We start from the raw sequence: 27836 nt of genomic DNA, 5'->3' as shown, positions 1-27836 counted from the left end.
TTGCTAAAGATCATGTGGACAAGCCAGAAGGCTATTGGAAAAATGTTTTGTGGACGGATGAGGCCAAAATAGAACTTTTTGGTTTAAATGAGAAGCGTTATGTTTGGAGAAAGGAAAACACTGCATTCCAGCATAAGAACCTTATCCCATCTGTGAAACATGGTGGTGGTAGTATCATGGTTTGGGCCTGTTTTGCTGCATCTGGGCCAGGACGGCTTGCCATCATTGATGGAACAATGAATTCTGAATTATACCAGCGAATTTTAAAGGAAAATGTCAGGACATCTGTCCATGAACTGAATCTCAAGAGAAGGTGGGTCATGCAGCAAGACAACGACCCTAAGCACACAAGTCGTTCTACCAAAGAATGGTTAGAGAAGAATAAAAGTGAATGTTTTGGAATGGCCAAGTCAAAGTCCTGATCTTAATCCAATGGAAATGTTGTGGAAGGACCTGAAGCGAGCAGTTCATGTGAGGAAACCCACCAACATCCCAGAGTTGAAGCTGTTCTGTACGGAGGAATGGGCTAAAATTCCTCCAAGCCGGTGTGCAGGACTGATCAACAGTTACCGCAAACGTTTAGTTGCAGTTATTGCTGCACAAGGGGGTCACACCAGATACTGAAAGCAAAGCTTCACATACTTTTGCCACTCACAGATATGTAATATTGGATCATTTTCCTCAATAAATAAATGACCAGGTATAATATTTTTGTCTCATTTGTTTAACTGGGTTCTCTTTATCTACTTTTAGGACTTGTGTGAAAATCTGATGTTTTAGGTCATATTTATGCAGAAATATAGAAAATTCTAAAGGGTTCACAAACCTTCAAGCACTACTGTATGTTTTATTCCTTACTTCAAACTTTCATTCAGATGCACGAATGATTCAGCAAGGCATGTTTCATCACTAGCAGCACAGAGCTACTCTTTTAGGGAGTGTCATATTTTAGTGTGATTACACTGCAACGATAACAAAAGGGTAAATATCTGTATAAGAGTGACATTTATTACACTTATATACACAATTCATATACATACAGCATGATAAAGCTTTATTCGAGTCCTTTCACACATTTTACAGCCACTTCCTTTCCCCAAACCTGTCCATATCAAGAACATCGGTTCTCATGAAGGCATCATTATCTGAAACAAACAAACAAACAAACAAAGTGCGGCTGTGATCCATACAAATGACAACATCCTCAGTCTTCATCATGCACCAGCTTGTAAAACATTGACCTTCTCCGTCCATGCACAGTCTACAGGCAACGCCTTACGGGCTGCTCCTTTTGTACATCAGAGTCAAAAGGTCACTTTGAGGACAGCGAGATGATGGTGCAGTCGGTCAGCAGGCCCTGTGGCCCTGAGGCTGATTGAAGTGTTTGTGGGCGGGGTTCGAGTCACTCTGTGGTGCCGGCTGATTGGCTGTTGTAGTCGGTGGAGTCCATTTTGAGGATGTAGGGAATGATGCTGTCGATTTGGACGTTTCCGATGAGGCCGGCGAAGAACAGCTCCTCGGTCACGGCGGCACTCATCAGCCGCAGAGCAGGCAAACGGAGCAGCAACTTCGACAGTCTGGGGGTGGGGGGGGGGGGTGGAAATCAGTGTAGAGAGAGAGAGAGAGAGAGAGAAGGAAATCAATGGAGAGAGAGAGAAGGAAATCAATGGAGAGAGAGAGAGAGAGAGAAGGAAATCAATGGAGAGAGAGAGAAGGAAATCAATGGGGAGAGAGAGAGAAGGAAATCAATGGAGAGAGAGAGAAGGAAATCAATGGGGAGAGAGAGAGAAGGAAATCAATGGAGAGAGAGAGAAGGAAATCAATGGGGAGAGAGAGAGAAGGAAATCAATGGAGAGAGAGAGAGAGAGAAGGAAATCAATGGGGAGAGAGAGAGAGAAGGAAATCAATGGGGAGAGAGAGAGAGAGAAGGAAATCAATGGAGAGAGAGAGAGAGAGAGAGAGAGAGAGAAGGAAATCAATGGGGAGAGAGAAGGAAATCAATGGAGAGAGAGAGAGAAGGAAATCAATGGAGAGAGAGAGAAGGAAATCAATGGAGAGAGAGAGAAGGAAATCAATGGAGAGAGAGAGAGAAGGAAATCAATGGAGAGAGAGAGAGAGAGAGAGAAAAGGAAATCAATGGAGAGAGAGAGAAGGAAATCAATGGAGAGAGAGAGAGAGAGAAAAGGAAATCAATGGAGAGAGAGAGAGAAGGAAATCAATGGAGAGAGAGAGAGAGAGAAGGAAATCAATGGAGAGAGGGAGAGAGAAGGAAATCAATGGAGAGAGAGAGGGAGAGAGAGAGAAGGAAATCAATGGAGAGAGGGAGAGAGAGAAGGAAATCAATAGAGAGAGAGAAGGAAATCAATGGAGAGAGAGAGAGAGAGAAGGAAATCAATAGAGAGAGAGAAGGAAATCAATGGAGAGAGGGAGAAGGAAATCAATGGAGAGAGAGGGAGAGAGAGAGAAGGAAATCAATGGAGAGAGGGAGAGAGAGAAGGAAATCAATGGAGAGAGAAAGAAGGAAATCAATGGAGAGAGGGAGAGAGAGAAGGAAATCAATGGAGAGAGAGAGAAGGAGAGCGATAGAGAGATGGAGAATGATAGAGAGAAGGAAATCAATGGAGCAAGAGAGAAAGGGAAAGAGAGAGAGCGAGAGAGAGACAGAGAAGGAGATTGACAGAGAGGAGAGCGATAGAGAGAGAAGGAAATCAATAGACAGAGACAAGGAGAGTGATCGATAGAGAGGAGAGCGATAGAAGGAAATCAATGGAGAGAGAGCAATGGAGGGGGGAGAGGAGAGCAATAGAGAGAGGAGAGCGATGGAGAGACAGAGAGAGAAGGAAAGTGATGGAGAGAAGAAGAGCGATGGAGAGAGAGAGAAGGAGAGCGATGAAGAGTGACGGAGAGAGTGATAGAGAGAGAGCGAGCGATGAGAAGGAGAGCGATGAAGAGTGAGAGAGAGAAGGAGAGCAATGAAGAGAGAGGAGAGCGATGAAGAGTGACAGAGAGAGAGAAGGAGAGCGATGAAGAGAGAGAGAGAGAGAGAGAGAGAGAAGGAGAGCGATAGAGAGAGAAGGAGAGCGATAGAGAGAAGGAGAGTGATAGAGAAGGAGAGCGATGAAGAGAGAGAGAGAAGGAGAGTGATAGAGAAGGAGAGCGATGAAGAGAGAGAGAGAGAGAAGGAGAGCGATAGAGAGAGAAGGAGAGCAATGAAGAGTGACAGAGAGAGAGCGATAGAAAGAGCGATGAGAAGGAGAGCGATGAAGAGTGACAGAGAGAGAAGGAGAGCAATGAAGAGAGAGGAGAGCGATGAAGAGCGAGAGAGCGATGAAGAGTGACAGAGAGAAGGAGAGCAATAAAGAGAGAGAGAGGAGAGCGATGAAGAGCGACAGAGAGAGAGAAGGAGAGCAATGAAGAGACAGAAGGAGAGCGATGAGAAGGAGAGCAATGAAGAGTGACAGAGAGAGAGGAGGAGAGCAATGAAGAGCGACAGAGAGAGAGGAGGAGAGCAATGAAGAGCGACAGAGAGAGAGGAGGAGAGCAATGAAGAGCGACAGAGAGAGAGGAGGAGAGCGATGAAGAGTGACAGAGGAGAGAGATGAAGAGCGACAGAGAGAGAGAGAGAGAAGAGCAATGAGCGAGAGAGAAGGAGAGCAATGAAGAGAGAGGAGAGCGATGAAGAGAGAGAGAGGAGAGCGATGAAGAGCAACAGAGAGAGAGGTCATTTAAAGCATACATTTTTGGTTGCATAAGTATTCACCCCCTCAGGCGATACTTGCAAAAGCCAACTTTGGCTGCGATTACAGCTGCAAGTCTTCTGGGATACGGCGCGATCTGATTGGCTGCGACATTAATGACCAGCGAAACCCTTGCCATAAATTCTCAGTCAGATCGACTTTAGGGTTTTGACTGAACCATTTGAACACATTCAGATTCTTGGTTTTAGACCATTCCAGTGTAGTTTTAACAGTATACTTACACTACGTCCACATTAATGCATTTTAGTTTTAAAACGGATCGCTTTTGCTACATTTACGCCTGGTGTCCACACTACTCCGGAGTTTTCAAGTTCCTAAAACAGAGACTTTTCCAAACGCTGCTGGGATCATTTTATCTTGAAAACTCCAGGTAGGCGTATCAGACGCTCGCTGGCCGTGGTGTGAAAATTGTGCATGCGGATGCTCATCTGAGTTTCCAAATCTGTCATTGCTTAACTCTTGAATATTTTCTATCATTAAAAAGCTTATAATCTCTGCTTTCCAAAGAAATGTATCTGGTTAAGATCTGTTCAGTACTTTGGAGTAACGGCAGGTTTAAGTTGGTACAACAGGAGTTCACTCTCTACTCGCGGGACGTCGGGAAACTGCCGGTACTTTTTGAGTCATGGGAAAGCGGTCAGGCTCTCTCTCTCTCTCCTGATTGGTTTCCGACTGGATTACTCGTGAATATCAGTCAGATAACTTTTATAGGGATGTTCTCTCGCTCTCACCGTTTCTGATGAAGGATTCAGCAAAATTTTCCATCTGCTAGTTTTGATGTTATAATTTACGGGAGACTTCGAAGTGAGTTTTCATAGCTTTACCTACTTATTTTGGCCCACGCGATCCTCATACAGAATATTACGGCAGTTTTGTAAAAATTAAGCCGTTTTTTCAATCTTTGATTTGTAACATTTCATGAACGGATAAAGATATTTTAATTCTGTAAAAAGTATGGTGTTCTGCATTCAATTCTGAATTCACTGAGAACAGTTTCAAGCAATTTGGATTGAGTTTGGATTTTCACCTGAGATGCTTACTCCAGGGCTGCAATTTAGTCTGGATGGGCAGAAACAAAGATTTTGGAAATGATGATGCAGACACCCACATTCGCTTCCTGATCGGGTCTAATCAGTCACGACATATCCTTCCCTGATTCGTCACACCCGTATCACGTGACCCTTTTCATGTGATATGCGGTTTCAGGCGTGTTAGTATAGACGGAGCTCATTTCCGGCACGGAGCTAAAACACTCGTCTGGGTGGAAATCATTTTCCTTTTCAAACTCATGGATGCAAACGGTGCACCTTTTGGCAGATGCCGCCTTTTTCACGGCTGTCTGGGGGACTTGTGTGAATCGTGCAGATCCAATGAGTTTTTTTTTTGGGGGGGGGGGGGGGGGGGGGGGCGTTGGAGTGTCTGATTATAATTTCATCAAAGTAAATTCTGTATTAAAATTACTAAATAAGCAAATGCCGTTACAGTCCATGAAACATAGGAAGTATAAGTATGAGAAAAAAACATTAAATCAGAAAGCTGCGCACGTAAAGCCAATTACATAACTTACGTAACTTACGTTGGACTGATGGAAATCCTTGCGCGTGCAGTGAAGTGCAGCCAGCAGCAGATAATGGCGCGCAGCCAATTGGCTTTACGCGCACAGCTTTCTGATTTACTGTTTTCTTCTCATACTTATACTTCCTATGTTTCATGGACTGTAACGGCATTTGCTTATTTAGTAATTTTAATACAGAAATTACTTTGATGAAATTATAAATCAGACACTCCAACGCCCCCCCCCCAAAAAAACCCTCATCGGATCTGCACGATTCACACAAGTCCCTCAGACAGCCGTGAAAAAGGCGGCATCTGCCAAAAGGCGCGCCGTTTGCATCCATGAAACTGAACCGTATTGTCCTGTTGGAAGGTGAAGCTCTACCCCAGTCTCACATTTCTTGCAGGGAATGCACTGTATTTGACTCCACCCATCTTAGCCTCAATCCTAACCAGTTTCATGAAAAGCATCCCGACAACACGATGCCACCAACCCCATGCTTCACTGTAAGGATGATGCTCCCCGGATGGACAGCAGTACTGTAGTCTGGTTAACACCAGACCATATCACAAGTGAAATATGGTCTGGAATCCGCCTATTGAATTTCTCGTAGGGGAGGTGTGGTTTACAATTGTCAACGGCCGTTTATTGGACGTTGTGAATGTCTATCATTTGGCGTATACGTAGCCCATGGCCAATCATGGCAGTTGTACCCGGTGACGTAGTTAGAGCGACGAAGAGGCGAAGAAGAGAAGGAAAGAGAAAGAGAAGGCAAAACAAAAATAGGAAAACAATGGCACCGAACGATTACTGCCGTTTGTGCAAGACAAAGCTTGATCGAAAGTTTGGTTCGTATCGCTCGCCGCCATGTTAAATGTGATCCGTAAACAGTCCCAAATAAACTACAAGCTTCCGTTTGTCGAGTAGTACGCGTCACCGTCTTTCCACCCCTCCCCACTCTCTGATTGGCTCCCTAACTCAGGCGAGCCTTTAGACCATAGTTTCCATGCTGTCTTTTCAGATCGGAACGATTGTGCAAAGCAGCATGGGATTTCCCAGGCTAGCAGTACTGGGTTTCTGCTAAACATAGTGTTTGTACCAAAGCCAATAAGAGAGTTTTAGTCTCAGTCAGGCCAGAGAATCTTTTCAAACATTCCTTTTGGCATTGTCCAAAATGGGACTTCACTTCTCTGTTCCGTAAAGCCCGACTTTGTTGTGCGTCCAGGCTATGCTTGTCCTGTAGACGGCTTCTACCTGAGCAGTGGATCGCTCCAGCTCCTTCAGAGTTTCTGTTTCTCTGGTGAATGCCCTGTTTACCTGGTCACTGACATTTGGAGCATCTAGGGGTTGCTTTTTTTTCCCTTTTTTAATACACCCACGGCAGCAACAAAGGATCTCTGAGTCTGCCTGTCCTGGGCCACCTTTGTCAGTTGAAAGAGGACTATGGACAAACTACTGAACATCATGGACGATACCAGTCACCCTCTGCACACCATCATCAGCAACCAGAGGAGCCTGTTCAGAGACAGAATGCTCCTTCGCAAGTGCAGGACAAACAGACTTAAAAACTCCTTTGTCCCTCACGCCATCAGACTGTACAACTCCTCTCTGGGGGGGAGGAGGGGGAACAGGAGGACAGAGGACGGGAAGGGAAGGAGCAGTAGCCTAGCCTGACAAAAAGCAATACTGGACAATGTGCAATACCTCTCCTGCTGGACTTTTTTTTTCCCCATATACAAATATAAAAAATATGTAAATACTTAATTTATCTAGAAGTTTTCTCTATTTTCTATTCTCTGTTTATCCTGTAAGGATGCTGCTGGAATTTTAATTTCCCTAAGGGAACCCGCCCAAAGGGATCAATAAAGTTCTAATCTAATCTAATCTAATCTAAGAGGTGTGTTCTAAGATTATTGGACTTCCTGCTCGCCACCTGAATACTGTGTAGGAGCAGCAGGCTAGCGGCCTGGCTCGTCGAATTCTTAAGGACTCGACTCGTGCTTTGTTCCCGGCATTTGAGCAGCTGCCATCTGGCCGCAGGTTCCGCTGTCCGGCCTGTAAGACCCAGAGGATGAGAGCAACCTTTGTTCCAAGTGTTATTCTCCTCCTGAACTCTAAGACGTCTAAGACAGTTACAATAACTTAAGTCTTCTGTACAATACTCTAGTGCAATATCACATGTCCTGATGTGCAATATTACAATATCACCTTGTCACTTTAACTACAATGTCACTCTAATCATATTGTCATTTTAATTTTATCCACGCGTCATTTTATTTATTTGCCATATTTTATCTGCTGCCTTTTTCAAAAAATTGTATTTATTTATTTATTTTTCTTATACTTTGTTACTGGCAACAGGCCTGCCATTGTATATTGTACATAATACGCTGTTTTTTTTTTTCTCCACCCATTTTTGTGATTTTATTCTTTTTGTGATTTTATTTTCTTGCTCTTTTAATGTACCGCTCTTCGCCCTTCTAATTGCCCTTCGGGGATAAATAAAGTTTTGTCTGATGCTGGGCATACACTGTGCGATTTTTGGATCTCGGATCGTGTAGTATACATGGGGTAACGACAAGCCATTAACACCTCACGACCTCCTCCCGATCGATCGGATGAAAATCAAACCTGTTTGAAATCCTGAGCATCGCATCCGAGCATCGGATCGTATAATGTGAGAACAGGAATCGTAAGCTGTGTGCTGTTTACCCCTGCGATTCACTTGTACAGTGTGAGCAGCAGCTGAATACCGCGACTGAAAAAAAATCGCACAGTGTATGCCCAGCTTAAGTCTAATCCCGTGACTCCTTATAGCATCTAGCTGCACCGGAACTAATTTAAATAAACCTGTATGTTTTTTTATTTGTAAACAATTTTTTATTTAAAAAAGTCTGTATAGATTTTCCTCCTATTCATGACCTATGACCCCATTTCAGCTCCAGGTTATAGCAATACAAACTGAGGAAAAGTTCAAGAGAGGGTGAATACCTAGACAAGGCGCTCTACTACAAGTACAGAGTATGCAAGTTACCGATAAGTGTCCTCTGGATACACCCTGCTGACGTAGTCCTGCAGCTCCATGTAAGCTTTCTCCTGGAAGCGCTCAATCTGAAGAGTGCTGTCCACTCCGGCATAATCTACCACACACACACAAAATCAATCATCTCTTCATTTCTCTCCACGATCTTTATTTCATGTTTAAGGCTGACTCTGATCAGCCAATCGTAAAGTCATCAAAGTATCCAATCACTCGACATGCTCCTACACGTCCATTTTCACTGATAAACTTAGTGTGAAGATAAAAACCATCTTCCGTGAAGAAGACTGACACAGATTTGGCGTGTTACCTGGGCTGAAGAGGACCGTGGCTTTGAGGTAGGCGTACTCGTAGGCATCAGGGTTCACACGATTCATGCTGTTGCAAAACTCCTGCATTCGCCAGATGTGCTCCATCACTTGCTTTACTCTCTCTGCAGAGAGTTTCTCTAACGCGCACAAAAACACACATTTTCAGCAGTCCATCATCATACGGGTTTCCTTCAGAATGAAATACCAGGATTATACAAGATAGATATCGCTCGCTCAATGCATTTTATTAACTGAGGACATCTTAAAAATACCTAAATATTTTGGGAGTGCTAAGTTCATTCACACAGTACAAATCCAAAGACAGGTCAGGTCCCAAACTGCGAAGTGTTGTTCGAAAAACTACTCCAACACACTGTGGCACAATATTTTGACCTTCTATTTACTCCACTCGCATTGTGCATCAATCTCTTGTTTTCCCTCCAATGACCGAGGGGACGATGATGATCCCCAATGATGGTGCAAACGCTGTACCATTTAACAACGTCGTCTTCTTTCGGCTGATCCTGTTCGGGGTCGCCACAGTGGATCATCCCAATCCGGATATGTGATTTGGCATAGGTTTTACACTGGGCGTCCTTCCTTACGCAACCCTCCCCAATCTATCCAGGCTTGGGACTGGCACCAAGTATACACTGGCTTGTGCCAGTGACTGGGTATTTTTACCTAATCTACATGTTTTTGAACTGTAGGAGGAAACCCATGCGGACACGGGGAGAGCGTGCAAACTCCACACAGAAAGGCCCTCGCCGGCCATGAGGTTCGAACCTGGAACCTTCTTGCGGTGAGACTCTGCCAACTGTACGGTGTGCTGAAGTGGGACCTCTTACCTTCTTCCAGACTGTTCTGCAGGTGAGTGACGATGGCACTGAGGATCATCTCCACGTTCATGACCTGAGCACACTGAGCCAAGCCTAAAGCAAACAGCTCATTCCAACATGCCTTTATCAGAGTGATCCCATTCTCCGGTCTGCAGAGAGAGAGAGAGAGAGAGAGAGAGAGAGAGAGAGAGAGAGAGGTAGCAGAGGAAGAAAGAATGAGGGCAAACAGATGAACAAAAGAAGATAAAATTAAGGAACAAGTCATTCGAGATGATCAACAGAAGACAGAAATAAATGCACGCACGCACACACACACACACACACACACACACACACTCTCTCTCTCACACATACTCACCCAAGAGCCTGGAAAGCAGGAATGGAGCGCGCCCAGTGCATGGAAAGGAACAGCAGGCGAGAGGCCGACTCACAGATGTAGTTCAAATTAAGAAACTCCGGCACAGGCAAGGGCATCATTAGCTACACACACACACACACACACACCTTTCCATTAGTCATGATTAGTGGCACAGACTATATTTTAAATTCTAGCTCAACATTTTTTTTTTAAAGATTTTTTTGGGCTTTTTTCACCTTTATTGGATAGGACAGTGTAGAGACAGGAAATGAGCTGGAGAGAGAGACGGGGAGGGATCGGGAAATGACCTCGGGTCGGAATCGAACCCGGGTCCCCGGATTTATGGTATGGCGCCTTAGTCGACTGAGCCACGGCGCCTCCCTAGCTCAATATTTTTACACATTTCAATCTCAGGTTAACAACACGCTAATTACAATAGCTTAATTCATTTTACTTTTAATTAAAATACTCTCTCATATATCACTATGGTAACACATGAGGTTTACATCACATTCCGTGATGTGGCTGGGTCCAGTCTTGTAGTAAAAAAATAAATAAAATTAAATTAAAAATCCCAAAAGGTAAACTTTTCCCATCACCTGTCCAATAAGCTCTCACAGCCAGTTTCAATTCCAGGTTTGTTTCTGGTTATATGAGAGAGAGAGAGAGAGAGAGAGAGAGACAGAGACAGAGAGAGAAAGATGGTGACCCCTGACCTTAAAAGGCACATGCATGTCAGAAAGCAGTGGCCCTTCCAGCTCCAGCATGGTGGCGCTCTGCTCTTCAGAAACGCTCCCCTCTTCAGTATAACCGTTCCCATCTTCTGGCTGCAGAACTTTGGCCAAAGAGTCGAAGGCTCTGTCGACACACACACACACACACATTACTTTTTTTTTTTGTTATACAGGGTGTTTCAAAAAATTAGATATTATTTGAGATGTAAATATCCCAGAAACTACATAGTCTAGGCAAAGGAAACTGAACAGGCTTATTTGAACGAGAAACTCAAAAAGGTATGTGGATTCCATAAACGATTTCACAAATTTTCAATATGCGCACCGCCTGAGAGACAGACAGCCTTCCTCTTTGAACTTTTTGTGCCGTGTCCAAATCTGCACTGCAGTTGGTGCATTTTTAGAGAATTCTCTCATAAATGCGCGCTGCACAGTCTTGTTCGACTGTGCTCGAGCGTACTCTAACACACAAAACACCTTTTCTTTTCCAGTGAATGGTATTTCTATACCTAAAAAGATAAAAACAAAATACATTAAACATAAAATTCTGACCGGTTTCCACACACGCTGTTAAAATTTTGAGGTCAATTGAAAGAGAATTGGCAAAGTTATTAGATTGTGAAATGATATCAAATTGTTTGAAACACCCTGGATATAAATGACCCTCCGAATGTATCTCAAAAATTGAAATTCAAATTGTTTGCAGACGACACAAATATTTTCTCTTTGCATAATGATCCTTCGGTCATCCAGTGGTGCTTGAAAGTTTGTGAACCCTTTAGAATTTTCTATATTTCTGCATAAATATGACCCAAAACATCATCAGATTTTCCCACAAGTCCTAAAAGTAGATAAAGAGAACCCAGTTAAACAAATGAGACAAAATTATTATACTTGGTCATTTATTTATTGAGTAAAATGATCCAATATTACATATCTGTGAGTGGCAAAAGTATGTGAACCTTTGCTTTCAGTATCTGGTGTGACCCCCTTGTGCAGCAATAACTGCAACTAAACGTTTGCGGTAACTGTTGATCAGTCCTGCACGCCGGCTTGGAGGAATTTTAGCCCGTTCCTCCGTACAGAACAGCTTCAACTCTGGGATGTTGGTGGGTTTCCTCACATGAACTGCTCACTTCAGGTCCTTCCACAACATTTCCATTGGATTAAGGTCAGGACTTTGACTTGGCCATTCCAAAACATTCACTTTATTATGTTGAACCATTCTTTGGTAGAACGACTTGTGTGCTTAGGGTCGGTGTCTTGCTGCATGACCCACCTTCTCTTGAGATTCAGTTCATGGACAGATGTCCTGACATTTTCCTTTAGAATTTGCTGCTATAATTCAGAATTCATTGTTCCATCAATGATGGCAAGCCATCCTGGCCCAGATGCAGCAAAACAGGCCCAAACCATGATACTACCACCACCATGTTTCACAGATGGGATAAGGTTCTTATGCTGGAATGCAGTGTTTTCCTTTCTCCAAACATAACGCTTCTCATTTAAACCTAAAAGTTCTATTTTGGTCTCATCCGTCCACAAAATATTTTTCCAATAGCCTTCTGGTTTGTCCACGTGATCTTTAGCAAACTGTAGACGAGCAGCAATGTTCTTTTTGGAGAGCAGTGGCTTTCTCCTTGCAACCCTGCCATGCACACCAGTGTTGTTCAGTGTTCTCCTGATGGTGGACTCATGAACATTAACATTAGCCAATGTGAGAGAGGCCTTCAGTTGTTTAGAAGTTACCCTGGGGTCCTTTGTGACCTCGCCGACTATTACACGCCTTGCTCTTGGAGTGATCTTTGTTGGTCGACCACTCCTGGGGAGGGTAACAATGGTCTTGAATTTCCTCCATTTGTACACAATCTGTCTGACTGTGGATTGGTGGAGTCCAAACTCTTTAGAGATGGTTTTGTAACCTTTTCCAGCCTGATGAGCATCAACAACGCTTTTTCTGAGGTCCTCAGAAATCTCCTTTGTTCGTGCCATGATACACTTCCACAAACATGTGTTGTGAAGATCAGACTTTGATAGATCCCTGTTCTTTCAATAAAACAGGGTGCCCACTCACACCTGATTGTCATCCCATTGATTGAAAACACCTGACTCTAATTTCACCTTCAAATTAACTGCTAGAGGTTCACATACTTTTGCCACTCACAGATATGTAATATTGGATCATTTTCCTCAATAAATAAATGACCAAATATAATATTTTTGTCTCATTTGTTTAACTGGGTTCTCTTTATCTACTTTTAGGACAATCTGATGATGTTTTCGGTCATATTTATGCAGAAATCTAGAAAATTCTAAAGGGTTCACAAACTTTCAAGCACCACTGTAGAAAGGGTGGTTAATGAATTGAAGATAGTTACTGAGTATTGTGCTGCTAATAAGTTGACTATTAATTTCAAGAAAACAAATGTTATATTTCAGTCACCGTGCAAAGAAACCTGTTAATATCTGTGTAACAAACCTTCAACAAAAGGATTATAATCAGGTATGTAGGAGTCTATACTGACAAATACTCAAGCTGGGAGCAATAAATTAAAGTAGTCCATCGCAAAATATCCAAAAATATAGGAATCATCTGTAAACTAAGATAGTACACATGTTAATCTGAAGACTTTAAAACATGTTTATCCTTCTTTAATTTACCCATATTTATCTTACGGCATTTTGGCATGGGGTGTTACCTATAAATCCAACCGAACTAGGATTTCAACAATACAAAATAAGCGCATTTGAAATATTTTCTTTGCCAGTACAAGGCAACATGCTGCTCCTTTATATAATAATTAGTGCTGTCAAGCGATTAAAATATTTAATTGCGATTAATGTCGCGACTATCATAGTTAACTCGCGATTAATTGCAATTTAATCGCACATTTTTGTCACATGAAAAACCATTGTAATTCTCTTATCAGCATAAAAAAGTGAATGGGCTTGCTTTGTACCAATGTTTTTTTTTTTTTAATTGCAGAGCAGTACACTACGGAGCCGTAGAGGGGACATGGTGAATAAAAAAATAAAGCGTGGGAACGACTTCTAAGGCGTGTGCACGAGATATTAATGCGCGCGCACGAGTTATAACCCGTGCGCACGCTTTACGTTAAGGCGTGCGCTCGGGTAATTAAAAGTGAGGGGACGAGTTACTACGGCTCCGTATAACACGTCTTGTCACAGCCACTGCAAAGTCGGGCTGGAGCCGCCGATGGGAAAACGAAACCTAAGCCGAGCACCGTGGCTCTTCGTCCCGAGGCGCGGCAGCGCGAGCTGCCCGCGCTGGTTCTTTGGGGGGAGGGCAGAGGACTCTGGCTGTGCGGGGCGTGGCATTACAGTCTAGCTGCTATCGTTTTTCTAAGCAAAGTCTCTGTTCTGTTCCAAGTTCCTAGCAGTTTCAAAAGCTTATGAAAAACCTACATCATGTCACAGAGCGTTAATCTCGCGATAAAAAAATTATCGCCGTTAAAATTGAGTCAAGTTAACGTGATAATAACGCAACATTTTTGACAGCACTAATAATAATATCCTTGGAATCTTAAATACATCTGTACTAGTGTATAAACTTGTAAATAATAACTTCCTAGTTCCTAAAATATTTAGAAATCTGCTCAGGATGGCTAACGAGCAACATTCTTACAACACCAGATTCTCAGCTAAGGGGAATACTGTTTGTCCACCTGCTGAGACAAATTATTGTAAATTTTCCTTTCAATTTTCCGTCTCCAAACTCTGGGAAGGAATTCCCACAAGAATCAAAAACATAGGATCACTTCCATTATTTAAATCAGCCTTAAAATCATATCTTATTTTCAATCAACAATAAACATTTCTTTCTCTACACTCTAAAAACTCTATGATAAGTTATAGGCTCAGGGTTTATGAGCTAGTGTAAGTATGCATAGAGTTGTGTGTAAATAAGTCTCGTGTATTTAGCCACTATGTATATTTGTATCATTCTCTTGTTCTAACAAAAAGTTTGACATGGGTGGATGTTGACACGAACGTTTTTACTATTTCAACAGCCACACGCACCTTACATCAATAATTGTAGGAACTACTGTTCGCAAATTCTTTTTCTATGATATATAACTGTACTAAGACTTTGAGTAAATTTTTTCGCTCATGTTATATATTGTGGACAGAGGTGGACAAAGTACCCAACTTCATTACTTAAGTCAAAGTACGGATCCCACTGGTCTAATGTGACTCTGATACAAGTGAAAGTTTTCCAGTCAAATTTTTACTTAAAGTACTGAAGTGCTTGCTTTTAAAAATACTTAAGTATTAAAAGTACATTTTCTGTTGATGCATCGTTGCATTGTTGCCACAACGCTTACAAAACCTAATGCCGTTACCAAAGACAGAAACGTGAATTCATAAAATGAACGCATGCTGCGGCATCATGGTGGTTTAACGTTAAGCTAGCTAGTTAGTGAAGCTCCACCTGACATGCTAGCAAACTCTTTTCAAACTCGAAATCATATTGGGTAGCTAACGCTACTAGAAAAGAAAGATTTCTACATTGTCTATTTGGTAAGATTATGCTGAAACATATTTCTGAAAGGACTTCAGATAAGTTAACGTTATTCATGTTAGCGTAACTCTGTTTTTACATGCTAACTAACAGTGTCCAAGTTAACTAGCTGTGTGTTAACGTTAGCCGTGGACAAGGCTACGGCACCTTGGTGGGAAAATCCACAGAAAGTCATTTGATTAACCAGACTGCATACTGTAGCTATTGCAACGTTATCGCTAGCTCTAAAAGCACAAACACCTTCGTTGCAAGCTTTCTCTTGGAATAAAACGTTTATATACGTCAATATGCTCCCGCAGGTTGGATGGCGAATTTTTATAGGTAGTGATGTGGTTTGTTTTCGGCAAACAAAGCAAACGTTTAAAACGAAACGAATCTTTAATCCTTTCAGAAAACTGAAACATGGGTTCTAGTTATGGCCATGGGTGTGTGCGTTCCCCAGAAAATCCGCCTCCTTCCATTCTGCCATCAACTGATCGTGTTAAATAATGCTGCGGAAAAATCATCGAACTTGATTTTATCCAGTCTATGGACGTGACGTGACCCGAGTGATTACTGATGGTCTGTCTCAGTGTCGCCTGCAAAAAAACCAAACAGGTTTTATCAAAGAAAACAAAAAACATCTACTTTCAAAGCGGCTTCATAGTAACAAGGACCTTGATAGAAATGTAGTGGAGTGAAAAGTACGATATTTGCCTTTCAAATGTAGTGAAGTTCAAGTCATAAGTTTCCAAAAAAATACTCAAGTACAGATACTCAAAAAGTGTACTTAAGTACAGTACTCAAGTAAACGTACTTCGTTACTGTCCACCTCTGATTGTATGTGAATAAAGTTTCATAATAATAATAATAAACACCACACGGATGACTAACAGCACCCTGCTCAGGGTTTTCCCGTCCCTTCGTTACAGGGTACGACTCGTCTGTGCTCTTACTGAGTGATGTCGCTGGAACTCCGCTCGTCCGCCTGGACGTCGGTCACAGAGCCACACTCGGTGCTCATGCTCTCCAGTCCTGATTGGTCTGCGCTGCTGTCCGTCGCCTCACGGCTTTTGCTCATGTGGGCCAGAGACGTGACCACGTTAGCCAGCGTGCTGAGATCGCCCTGAGATTCATCATTCTGTACGAAGAGACACACCAGCTTGTACATTCATGACACTACTTTTGCACGAGATTATGCAGTACAATGGCATTTCTTTCATATAAATAGCACTGAGAAAGAACCACAAACAGAGACTTGTCCATTCTCTGGTTATAAAATTAACGACTAGGTCATAAGCATGTCAATGAAACACACTGAAGCAATTTCATGTTCAATTCCAGCATCATTTTAGGGTTTAAAGGAACAATTTATCCAAAACGAAATCGTATTATTCCTATAACTCTTGGGGTCAGAAGCTATTTCGGCCATTTTTGTGTGCTCTGGATTTTGCCTACAGATAAAACCTTTCCAAGTCTTTCAATCTGGTATCTTTTTTCCCCCTCAAACACGTACACAAAGAAACTCTGAGGATTTTTCTTCAATCTGTTTATACAACAAATAACAGCAAAGAAATTCCAATAACTGTGCGGCAGCGGGGGCGTGGTCAAGCGTCGGTCTGTGACCGGAGGGCGGAGTCAGGGAAGGTAAGTAGCAGAATCACTGCACCTGATGTCAGTTAACGTGTGTTTGTGTGTCTTCCCCAGTGATATATAGGGCACGGGCCCTATATAAGGAGAGAGAGAGCAGAGGAAGAGAGCTCTCTCCCCAACCAGATGACTTGTGTGTGTGTGTGTGTGTGTGTGTCTGGAAGAGTGAATACTACACTGAAAAGTGCAAAATAAAGAGTTTTTGGGAACTCGGTTCTGGCCTGCCGTCCTTCTGTGCTCCACCCACCTGTCCGAATTGCAACAGTGGTGCCGAAACCCAGGATCGGAGCACAGAGAAGAACAGCCCCACGGAGTCCTCCCCCTTCGTGGACCTGGTCCACACCCTCGCCACGGCCCAGCAGAGCCAGCACCAGGCGCTAGTCGCCCTCCGGAAGGAGCAGGAGTAAAGGTTTGAGGCCCTGGTGCTGGTGCAGCAGGAAGATCGTCAGGCGTTCCGGCACCTCCTCGCGTCGGCGGGGTCCACCACCTCCACGGGCCCTCCCCATCTCACCCTAACGAAGATGGGCCCGCATGACGACCCCGAGGCCTTCCTTACGTTCTTTGAGCAGGCAGCAGAGGGCTCGGGCTGGCCGGTAAAACAACGCGCGGCGCGCCTCCTCCCCCCGCTAACGGGCAAGGCACAGCTGGCCGTGCTACAGCTCCCCGCCGACAGCCGGCTGGTCTACGCAGACCTCCGCTGGGCCGTCCTCCAGCGTGTGGGGCGCACCCCGAACAACACCGACAGCGCTTCCACGCTCTGCGCCTGGAGGAAATTGGCCGGCTGTTCGCGTTTGGCCAGCAACTCCGGGACGCCTGCTAGCGGTGGCTGAGGGCTGACAACCGTGATGCCGTGGGAATCGTCGATCTGGTGGTACTAAAACAGTTCATCGCCCAACTACCCGAAGGGACCGCGGAGTGGGTCCAGTGCCATCGCCCGGCGTCGCTGGATCAGGCCATCGAGCTGGCAGAGGACCATTTGGCGGAGGACCATTTGGCGGCTGTTCCGACGGCAGGACAGCAGATCTCCTCTTCTCCCCTCTCCTCTCTCCCCCCCCCCCCTTCTGTGACTCGTCCTCGCCCCGTTCCCCCACCGCGGAGGCGGGGGCTGGCTCCACCCCAGCCGGCGCACCGCACCCACGGTGCCCTCCCGTTTCCCGCTTCTGTGTCTGTCTCTTCCCCCCCTCAGGTGAGTGAGCCCCAGAGCGCCGGTGCAGAGAGAAAGCCCGGGCTGGTTTGCTGGCACTGTGGGGAGCCGGGGCACCTCCAGCAGCAGTGCTTGGCAATGGAGGTGGGCGCAGTGGTCCGGATCTCCGACGCGCCAGGAGCCGCCCTCGATCGGGCCGGAGCGTATCGCATACCAGTGAGTGTCCAAGGGGATACATATCAGGCATTGGTGGACTCTGGATGTAATCAGACCTCAATCCACCAAAGCCTGGTGCAAGACGAGGCACTGGGGGGAGCACAATTGGTGAAGGTGTTGTGTGCGCACGGGGATGTTCACAACTACCCTTTAGTGTCAGTCCACATTCTTTTTCGAGGGGAAAAAATTTAGTGTAAAGGCGGCGGTTAATCCTCGCCTTACCCACTCGATAATTTTGGGGACTGATTGGACAGGATTTCGGGAGTTAATGAGGCATTTAGTGAAGAGTGGGGCCTGCCGTAGTTCAGCAGGGGGAGGTCCCGGTGTGGCATTGGCGGGAGCAGCTGTCACAGAGCCGTTTGTCATCTCCGCGTCAGAGCGAGGAGCCGCAGGCTACTCCTCCTTCTCTCGGGCAATCCCTCGCGGATTTCCCATTAGAACAGTCACGGGACCAGACTCTGTGGCATGTGTTTGACCAAGTGAGAGTAATCGATGGTCAAACGCTCCAGCCAAACGCCACCCCGTCCTTCCCCTATTTCTCCATTATGAGAGATAGATTATACCGAGTGACGCAGGACACTCAGATTAAGGAGCCGATTACACAGCTTTTGATTCCAAAGAGCCGCCGGGAATTGGTATTCCAGGCGGCTCACTTTAATCCCATGGCTGGACACTTGGAGCAGGATAAGACACTAGCCCGAATAATGGCCCGGTTCTACTGGCCAGGGATTCGCGGCAATGTCCGTAGGTGGTGTACAGCATGCCGCGAATGCCAGTTAGTAAACCCAACGGCCATTCCAAAAGCGCCTTTGCACCCTCTACCATTAATCGAGACCCCGTTCGAAAGAATTGGGATGGATCTCGTCGGGCCATTAGATCGGTCAACACGAGGGTATCGCTTTATTTTAGTTCTGGTGGACTATGCAATGCGATACCCGGAAGCAGTGCCTCTTCGCAATATCTCAGCACGCAGTATTGCAGAGGCACTCTTCCGCGTCATCTCCCGAGTCGGAATCCCCAAAGAGATTCTGACTGATCTAGGCACCTCGTTTGTGTCACGCACACTGAGCGAACCGTATGGGTTATTGGGAATTAAGCAAATCCGCACCAGCATTTATCACCCACAAACGGACGGTTTAGTCAAATGGTTCAATCGCACACTCAAGAATATAATTAAAAAGTTTGTTCACGAGGACGCACGCAATTGGGATAAATGGCTCGAACCCCTGTTATTTGCAGTGGGAGAGGTCCCACAAGCCTCCATGGGGTTCTCCCAGTTCAAATTATTATATGGGCGTAAGCCGCGCGGCATCCTAGATGTACTGCGAGAAAATTGGGAGGAGGGACCTTCCCCGAGGAAAAATAAAATTCAATACGTTATTGACCTGTGCGCAAAACTCCACACACTCACACACCTAACCCAGGAGAATTTGCGGCAGGCCCAAGAACGGCAAACCCGCCTGTACGACAGGGGTACGCGCCTTAGGGAGTTCGCACCGGGAGATAAAGTACTCGTACTGTTGCCCACATTGAGCTCCAAATTGATCGCTAAGTGGCAAGGACCCTTTGAGGTCACACGGCGAGTCGGGGACATCTGAGGTGAGGCTAACGGACAGGGGTGGGGCGCTACAGATTTACCACCTCAATCTGCTCAAACTCTGGAACGAGGAGGTCCCCGTGGCGTTGGTGGTTCCAGAGAAGGCGGAGCTGGGGCCGGAGGTTCAAAAGGGAACACTGACATTGCATACCTCTCCAGTCCCCTGTGGAGACCACCTCTCCCCGACCCAACTCACGGGGGTTGCCCAGTTGCAGACCGAATTTTCGGACGTGTTCTCGCCCCTGCCTGGCCGCACCGGCCTCATAGAACACCACATCGAGACGCTCCCAGGGGTGGTAGTGCGCAGCCGCCCTTACAGGCTACCCGAACACAAGAAAAAAGTGGTTCGGGAAGAACTCGAGGCCATGCTCGAAATGGGCATCGTCAAGGAGTCCCACAGTGACTGGAGCAGCCCGGTGGTCTTGGTTCCCAAGGCCGACGGGTCGGTCCGGTTCTGTGTAGACTATAGAAAAAAGTCAACGCGGTGTCTAAATCCGATGCATACCCAATGCCTCGTATTGACGAGTTGCTGGATCGACTAGGCACGGCTCGCTTTTACTTGACACTGGATTTGACAAAGAGTTATTGACAGATCCCCTTGACTCCACTATCCCGAGAAAAAAAATGGCCTTTTCCACACCGTTTGGCTTACACCAATTTGTTACACTTCCTTTTGGGCTGTTTGGGGCGCCCGCTACGTTCCAGCGGCTTATGGACAGGGTCCTCCGCCCCCACGCCACCTATGCGGCCGCGTACTTAGATGATATCATAATCTATAGTAATGACTGGCCGCGGCATTTAGAACACCTAAGGGCCGTCCTTAGGTCGTGGAGGCAAGCAGGTCTCACGGCCAACCCGAAGAAGTGTGCGATTGGGCGGGTGGAAGTACGGTATCTGGGCTTCCACTTGGGCAATGGGCAGGTGAGTCCCCAAATTAGCAAGACAGCAGCGATTGCGGCCTGCCCGAGGCCCAAGACCAAAAAGGGGGTGAGACAGTTCCTGGGGCTGGCTGGCTACTATCGTAGGTTTATACCTAATTATTCGGACGTCACCAGCCCGCTGACTGATCTCACTAAAAAGGGGGCACCAGATCCGGTCCAGTGGACGGACCAATGCCAGCGGGCTTTCTCGGAGGTGAAGGCGGCACTGTGTGGGGGGCACTGTTACACTCCCCTGACTTTTCTCTCCCCTTTATGTTGTAGACGGCTGCGTTGGACAAAGGGCTGGGGTCTGTTTTGTCCCAGGAGGTGGAGGGGGAGGACCGTCCAGTGCTGTATATCAGCAGAAAGCTGTCGGTGCGTGAGGGGTGCTACAGCACCATCGAGAAAGAGTGCCTAGCCATCAAGTAGGCGGTCCTCGCCCTCCGCTACTACCTGCTGGGATGCCCTTTCACCCTTTGTTCGGAACACGCGCCCCTCCAGTGGCTCCACCGCATGAAGGATGCCAACACGCGGATCACCCGTTGGTATCTGGCACTCCAGCCCTTTAACTTCAAGGTGATCCACAGGCCGGGGGCGCGGATGGTCGTGGCGGACTTCCTCTACCGTCAAGGGGGGGTGGGGGGGTCGATTTTGGACCAGAACCAGCCACAGTTCTTCTGGACACTTTGACTGTCGCACTCGCTTCTTGATTTTGCCCCAAAACCCAGCAGCCTTCATTATGTTTTCTTTTTTAATCGGAAAAGTGCTCTCTTATGTAACATGCTGCTCAGATACAAACTTTTTTCCCCCATAACATTTAATTTTGTGCTGGAAAACGAACGTTTGGACTCTAATGTCTCGATAATGTAGAAATCATAAAACAGAAATTTTATAACAAAGCTTGTACGGAAAAAAAAAAAGGTGTCCAAGACTTTCGCACAGGACTGTATATTGTGTGTGAACGTTTTTATGCCTCCGCCACCTTAAGGTACAGGAGGCGTTATGTTTTCGGGTTGTGCGTGCGTCCGTCCCAAAACCTTGTGAACGCGATATCTCAAAGGCTAATGAAAGGAATTTCACCAAACTTCCACCATTTGTGCGCTTTGGGACAAACATGAACTGATTAGATTTTGAGATCAAAAGGTCTAAGGTCAAGGTCACTGTGAGGTCAAATGTCTGTCCGAAAACCTTATGAACACAATATCTCCAAGGCAAATGAAAGGAATTTCACCCAACTTTCACCATTTGTGTATTTGGGGACAAACATGAACTGATTAGATTTTGAGGTTGAAAGGTCTAAGGTCAAAGTCACTGTGAGGTCAAATGTTCATCCCCAAACTTTGTGAACACCATATCTCAAAGACTAATGCAAGGAATTTCACCAAACTTTCACCATTTGTGCACTTTGGGGACAAACATGAAATGATTAGATTTTGAGGTCGAAAGGTCTAAGGTCAAGGTCACTGTGAGGTCAAATGTCTGTCCGGAAACCTTGTGAACACAATATCTCCAAGGCTAATGAAAGGAATTTCACCAAACTTTCACCATTTGTGCGCTTTGGGACAAAGATGAACTGATTAGATTTTGAGGTTAAAAGGTCACAGGTCAAGATTACTGTGAGGTCAAATGTCCATCCCCAAATCACAACTTAATAAGGTGTGTAGTCTACCAGGCGGAGGCATCCTCATCGACGCCGGTGGCGTCGAGTTCTATCTAGTTATGTATGTAATTAACACTGCCACTGGAATATGCCGTGTTACAACTATCTGTATGGCTGGTATTGTAATTTACAACTGTGTTGGAAAGAAAACATGGAAATAAAAATTCATTATTTAAAGAAAAAAGTGTTACTTCATCTCTATTTCTACATGCTTTATGAACATGAAACAAACCTTACACTAAAGTTTCAAGTCAGTGTTTTCTACTCGTGTTAGCTGTTGGTTAGGATGATGTTTTTTATTGGAAACTTGTCACCAAAAAACCCCGAATGTAGCTTAAAGTGCATATTCTGGACCAATTTCATGTTTTTTTTATATGAAAGAATGTCCCTTTACACACTCATCCAGAAGGCCATCTGTCTGCAGCAGAAAAAAATAAAATGACAAAACGCGTCTGGAAAAATCCCAAGGGAGTCTGGAGCCAGATTCGTGACGTCACCTGCGGAAGCGCCAGCAGGCTGCGCGAGCTTTGCACGGTTTCAGTGCACAGCCTGTGTAGACCAAGCGCTCCCATTTCTCTCTCATTGTCCGGTCTTTTGGGAAACGATGAGTATTAATCCCATCAAGATTGGTGTTGCTACACCCTCCTACGATACATCTGTTAACCATTTTAATAATTACGCCATAACGTTGAAGAAATTTGCAGAAAACCACCAGGTCGTTTTCTCATAAACAAACCAGCGCTGGCGTAGGATTCAGAGGGAGGCGTCCCGCACGCGACGTCACGAAAACCAATGCCGGGAAATCCAAACGCCAAGTTTTTTCAGAGGCGGACCAATTCGCCCCAAATGGCTTGATTTCAACTGAATTTTTCTGGTATTGCGCAAGGTAAAAAAAATTGCACAAAATGTGACAGATATTTGACCAAAGTTTAATATAAAATAGGAGAATTACATTGATCTGGCTCCTGAATTTACCCGTGATATGCACTTTAAACACACAGGTATGATCAGAGTGAGTGTGTGCGCGTTACCTGGTCTGGTGAGGAGGGGATGAGGATCGTGTTGTCTAACTTGGACAGAGACTGCTGGATGTTCAGAAGCATGTTGGAGTTTAACACATTGGTAGACCTGTGCACAATAAATACGCACGTGTGTGTGTTACAAAACAAACACCACTCTCAAGCTGATCTCACATGTCCACACTTTAATTTGAAGAATTAATAAAGGTTTGTCTTAAATTATTTTTTACACGGGCCTTTGGAAACATTTCTGCTGGGGGAATAACGGAACGTGAGATATATTTCAGGGTAATATTACCACAAATGATCACGTCCAGTTTAAACACCTCTTTTTAACACTTTTTCTGAAGTATTCTTCCTACTCCAGTGAAACAGGAAATGTTCTCTCTCTCTCGTTGTTTTATGCAACACTGCGCCGTAGCCCACAAGCTCAGGTTACATCCAAGTGAAAGCTGGAGCACAACGCCTGCACATGCCCTTAGACACGAACCTGGCTGTCTCTTTCTCGTTGACGAAGGTGGGCATGGCAGCCAGGGGGCTGCAGAGGTTCTTGCGAATGTAGATCTTCTCGATGGAGGGGGCGCAGTTGGCCGGCTTTTCCCTCGTCACCTCCACTGGCTTCCTCTCGCACTGTACGGCTGAGACATGCATGTACGACAAGCTTTAATAATAATAATAATAATAATAATAATAATAATAATAATAATGCACGGCACCTTTTTAAGATGTTCTTGTACAGAGGTTAAAACATTCGATAAAATACTATTCGTGTTTCCTTTTGATATCTTTCAGTGAATAAAAGTGTCTTTATAACACAGTCACATGTATTTGGAAGGAAGTTTCACAATGCAAGGAAGTTGAGAGATGTGTGTGTGTGTGTGTGTGTGTGTGTGAGAGAGAGAGAGAGAGAGAGAGAGAGAGAGACAGACACACTCACAGTCCTGTTTCATGCCGAGGGCCATGCAGCGCTGCAGTCTGCAGTATTGGCAGCGGTTGCGGTGATGCTTATTGATCACACACTCCCCTGAGCCGCGGCACGTGTACACGAGGTTCTTACGGATGCTTCGCTTGAAAAAGCCTTTGCAGCCTTCACAGCTCACTGCCCCATAGTGACGACCTTCACGACAAACACACACAAACGTTAATAATTTATTATATGATTATTTTCGAACCGTTTACTTTCTCATTTCTGTTGTATTTTTACTTGCTCTATTTTTCTGCTTCCTCCCTTCTGCCGTGGTTTTTTTATTGATTTGTAGAACATTTTAAGCTGCATTTTAATGTATGAAACTATGTTAGTCATAGTATTAGAAAGCAATAACTAGTTAGACATTGGTAATAATAAGTGCATTATTTTTGTATAACGGTACGGTTCGGAGTGCGTTATTCTGCTTATACCACAGCAATGTGCCAAGGATTACAGGGATTTTCTATAAACAATTCCTGACACCAGGGTTCTCGTTAGATTTAATGGCGTGCAATGTTTCTAAGACAAGTTTGTTTATCGCAGCTAGAGGAACGGTCATTCCCTCAGCGTTCTCTCGCTCTCTCTCAAAAACACCCCACACAGCTTGTCAATTTACTGAGAAACTTAAGCTTAAAAACAAACAAACAAAAAAACCCTCTTACAAATTGCTGAGACTTCAGTGAATGTTGAATAATTATCTCTTTAAAAAAAAAAACAGCTCATCAATGATTACAAGGAATTTAAATTTTTATATATGTGAGTGCAGCAATAAATCAGGGTACAAATTTATGACGATTTGAATCGATGAAAAAGAATGACTCGTGATTATTATCAGGCTGCGTAATCTCTTCGCTTTTCCTCGCTCTAATTGTGTTGTTTACACAGCAGAGGGCATAACAACATACAATAGCAGGAATACACGTGACTTCACTCGAGGCAGAAGTAACACAGCTCTAATGTCGCCAAAAAAAAAAACCACACACACAAACCGATCTAAAATGGGAAAGAGCTAATGTGTGATCAGCCATACAAATAGATTTAATAAGAAATCAGAGCTCTATCTCTCTCTTTTTACAGACTGCTGAAAGATAAAGAAAACAGAAGGAATACAAATGTTCATAAAAGCTGATTAAGAAAAGGTCTATCTGCTATTAACTTTTTACACTTTTAATAAACGGAATATTTTACTCCAACCTTTACAAGTTTGGGTAAATAATCATTGGTAGTTATGAAGAAAATGAAACAAAAGCATTTATTTATCTATAGAAATATTTAAGTTGATAAAGAATAGGAAAATAAAAATTGTATTTTATGGTAATAAAATTTTCTTCATTACATATTTTTTCAAAAAATACCATGAGAAAACGGCACGGTGGTGTAGTGGTTGGCGCTGTCGCCTCACAGCAAGAAGGTCCGGGTTCGAGCCCCGTGGCCGGCGAGGGCCTTTCTGTGTGGAGTTTGCATGTTCTCCCCGTGTCCGCGTGGGTTTCCTCCGGGTGCTCCGGTTTCCCCCACAGTCCAAAGACATGCAGGTTAGGTTAACTGGTGACTCTAAATTGACCGTAGGTGTGAATGTGAGTGTGAATGGTTGTCTGTGTCTATGTGTCGGCCCTGTGATGACCTGGCGACTTGTCCAGGGTGTACCCCGCCTTTCGCCCGTAGTCAGCTGGGATAGGCTCCAGCTTGCTTGTGACCCTGTAGAACAGGATAAAGCGGCTAGAGATAATGGATGGATGGATGGATGGATGGATGGATGAATACCATGGAAAAACTGAATCATGAGCCCAATCCTGTGAATCACAAATTAGGTGAATTGTTACATCCCTAACGATTAATTGTTAAACAACAATATTTAAAAAATAGGTACCCTATGGGTCCATGTGGCTACTGCGTATAAATAAAATTGTTTTCTGATCCCATGTCCATACAGTAAATATAGCACACACACACACACACATATATATATATATATACACACACACACACACTATATATATATATACTCAATGAGGCAGTAACCACAAAAATGACGCGTAATCCAAAAACAATTTAAAAATCACAGAAGTAAAATATACCAAGTGTCTGTACTTTATATTATTCTACTCTTACCTCTTACAGTTTTCGAAACTGAAACCTCTGAACCGAGGCTGACATACACACGCTGTCACCATGACCCAAACTCTTATTTCCCGGAAATGGCCCGGTGCTAGAGCTCAGTGGTCTCAATACTCTTTTCGACAACTTCCTGTTACAACTCGGAAGTGCGTCACATCTCCATCACACATGGGACCACTGGCCGAAGACGGCGAGGAAAGGGGGACGACCTGGAGCATATTTTAAAATACGAACGCACTTTCCCTCTGTAATAAGCATAAACATGTCGGAAAGCGATTTCTTTAGTCGAGTCCATTTATTTCGAACGGTGAACCGAATTGTATACACTCACCAGCCATTTTAATAGGAACACCTGTATATGTATGCGCAGTGCACGTTTGTTACACTCATTCTTACAGCACGATGACATCGTAACTACGGCCTCTGTATGAGGCAGTAGGCACAAAAATTCTGTTTATTACTCAGGGATGAGAATGAAAAATATTTAAAAAGTCTGAAAAAACCAGGGCGGGGCCCATGGCCCAGGGGGGCGGGGCCCATGGCCCAGGGGTTCCAGGGGCTAATGATTTTTGGCTATTTTATTTATTTATTTTTCTTTATTATTAGACAGGGAGATTATTATTAGACAGGGATATTATTAGACAGGGAGATTATTATTAGACAGGGATATTATTATTAGGCAGGGAGATTATTATTAGGCAGGGAGATTCTTTTGTGTAATCTGAGCTGAAGTGGGTTTTGTATTTTGGTTTTTTGGGGCGCGCGCGTGCTCTCTCTGCCATGCCGATCCTGTAGGCTGCGCTGACTCAGCTGAAAACTCCGGTCCTCGAGAAAAGAGATAAAAGCCCGCCCACACTGAAAGCTGATTGGCTTATTTTGCTGAGTAACCCAATCAGGATGCTCTTTGTCTGGCATGCGCTACATGAACAAGCACACAGTCTCCCTCGCGCGCGCACATTCTAAGATGCGTGATGCAGACCTTAATGTTGTGCGCGCACGCTCAAAAACGATCATTTTGGTCTGAAAAAGTCGGAAATCCGCCGATTGGCGGAAAATTCTCATCCCTGATTACTACTCTTTGATCATGCGGAGCGTACACTGTACACTCTAGAAACAATGACGTGTTAGAATGAGCGCGTTAATATAAAACTATCATTCGTGTTATAGCTGGAACTGTTATTCAAACACAATGCATGTCATCTGGCCAATCGGATCTGAGATTTAACCGTGCTGTGGCCTGAACACTTATTTGTTGCCGTATTTCCAATAAATTTTCTCCTACAAAGTCTGTCAGGAATCCAACAGACACACAGGGGCTCCGTGTGTGTGTGTGTGTGTGTGTGGTCACTTACCTGAAGCTTTGTCTCCACACACCACACAATACTCCACCACAGGCTTAACAGAGCTTTGTTCTGTTCCCTCGGTGACAAA

General features: G+C 44.6%; 1 protein-coding gene across 1 annotated transcript in view; it reads right to left on the bottom strand.

Moving 5' to 3' along the window:
- Positions 1 to 988: 988 nt before the first annotated feature.
- nr2c1 (nuclear receptor subfamily 2, group C, member 1) overlaps positions 989 to 27836 on the bottom strand; it is a 48119-nt gene continuing 21271 nt past the window's right edge. The window contains exons 4-14 of the mRNA XM_060902956.1: positions 27758 to 27836; positions 24261 to 24440; positions 23814 to 23961; positions 23336 to 23432; positions 16074 to 16258; positions 10578 to 10719; positions 9862 to 9983; positions 9513 to 9652; positions 8664 to 8801; positions 8348 to 8453; positions 989 to 1577 (exon numbers count right to left, since the gene is read on the bottom strand). Coding sequence (XP_060758939.1) covers positions 1403 to 1577; positions 8348 to 8453; positions 8664 to 8801; positions 9513 to 9652; positions 9862 to 9983; positions 10578 to 10719; positions 16074 to 16258; positions 23336 to 23432; positions 23814 to 23961; positions 24261 to 24440; positions 27758 to 27836 — 1512 coding nt within the window. The 3' untranslated portion in view covers positions 989 to 1402. The remainder of the gene's footprint in view (positions 1578 to 8347; positions 8454 to 8663; positions 8802 to 9512; positions 9653 to 9861; positions 9984 to 10577; positions 10720 to 16073; positions 16259 to 23335; positions 23433 to 23813; positions 23962 to 24260; positions 24441 to 27757) is intronic.

This window comes from Neoarius graeffei, chromosome 21 (genome assembly GCF_027579695.1).
Source record: "Neoarius graeffei isolate fNeoGra1 chromosome 21, fNeoGra1.pri, whole genome shotgun sequence".
In the NCBI taxonomy this organism is placed as follows: Eukaryota; Metazoa; Chordata; class Actinopteri; order Siluriformes; family Ariidae; genus Neoarius; species Neoarius graeffei.
The sequence above is the reverse complement of the archived record's forward strand: the minus strand, read 5'-3'. Positions and strand labels throughout refer to the sequence as shown.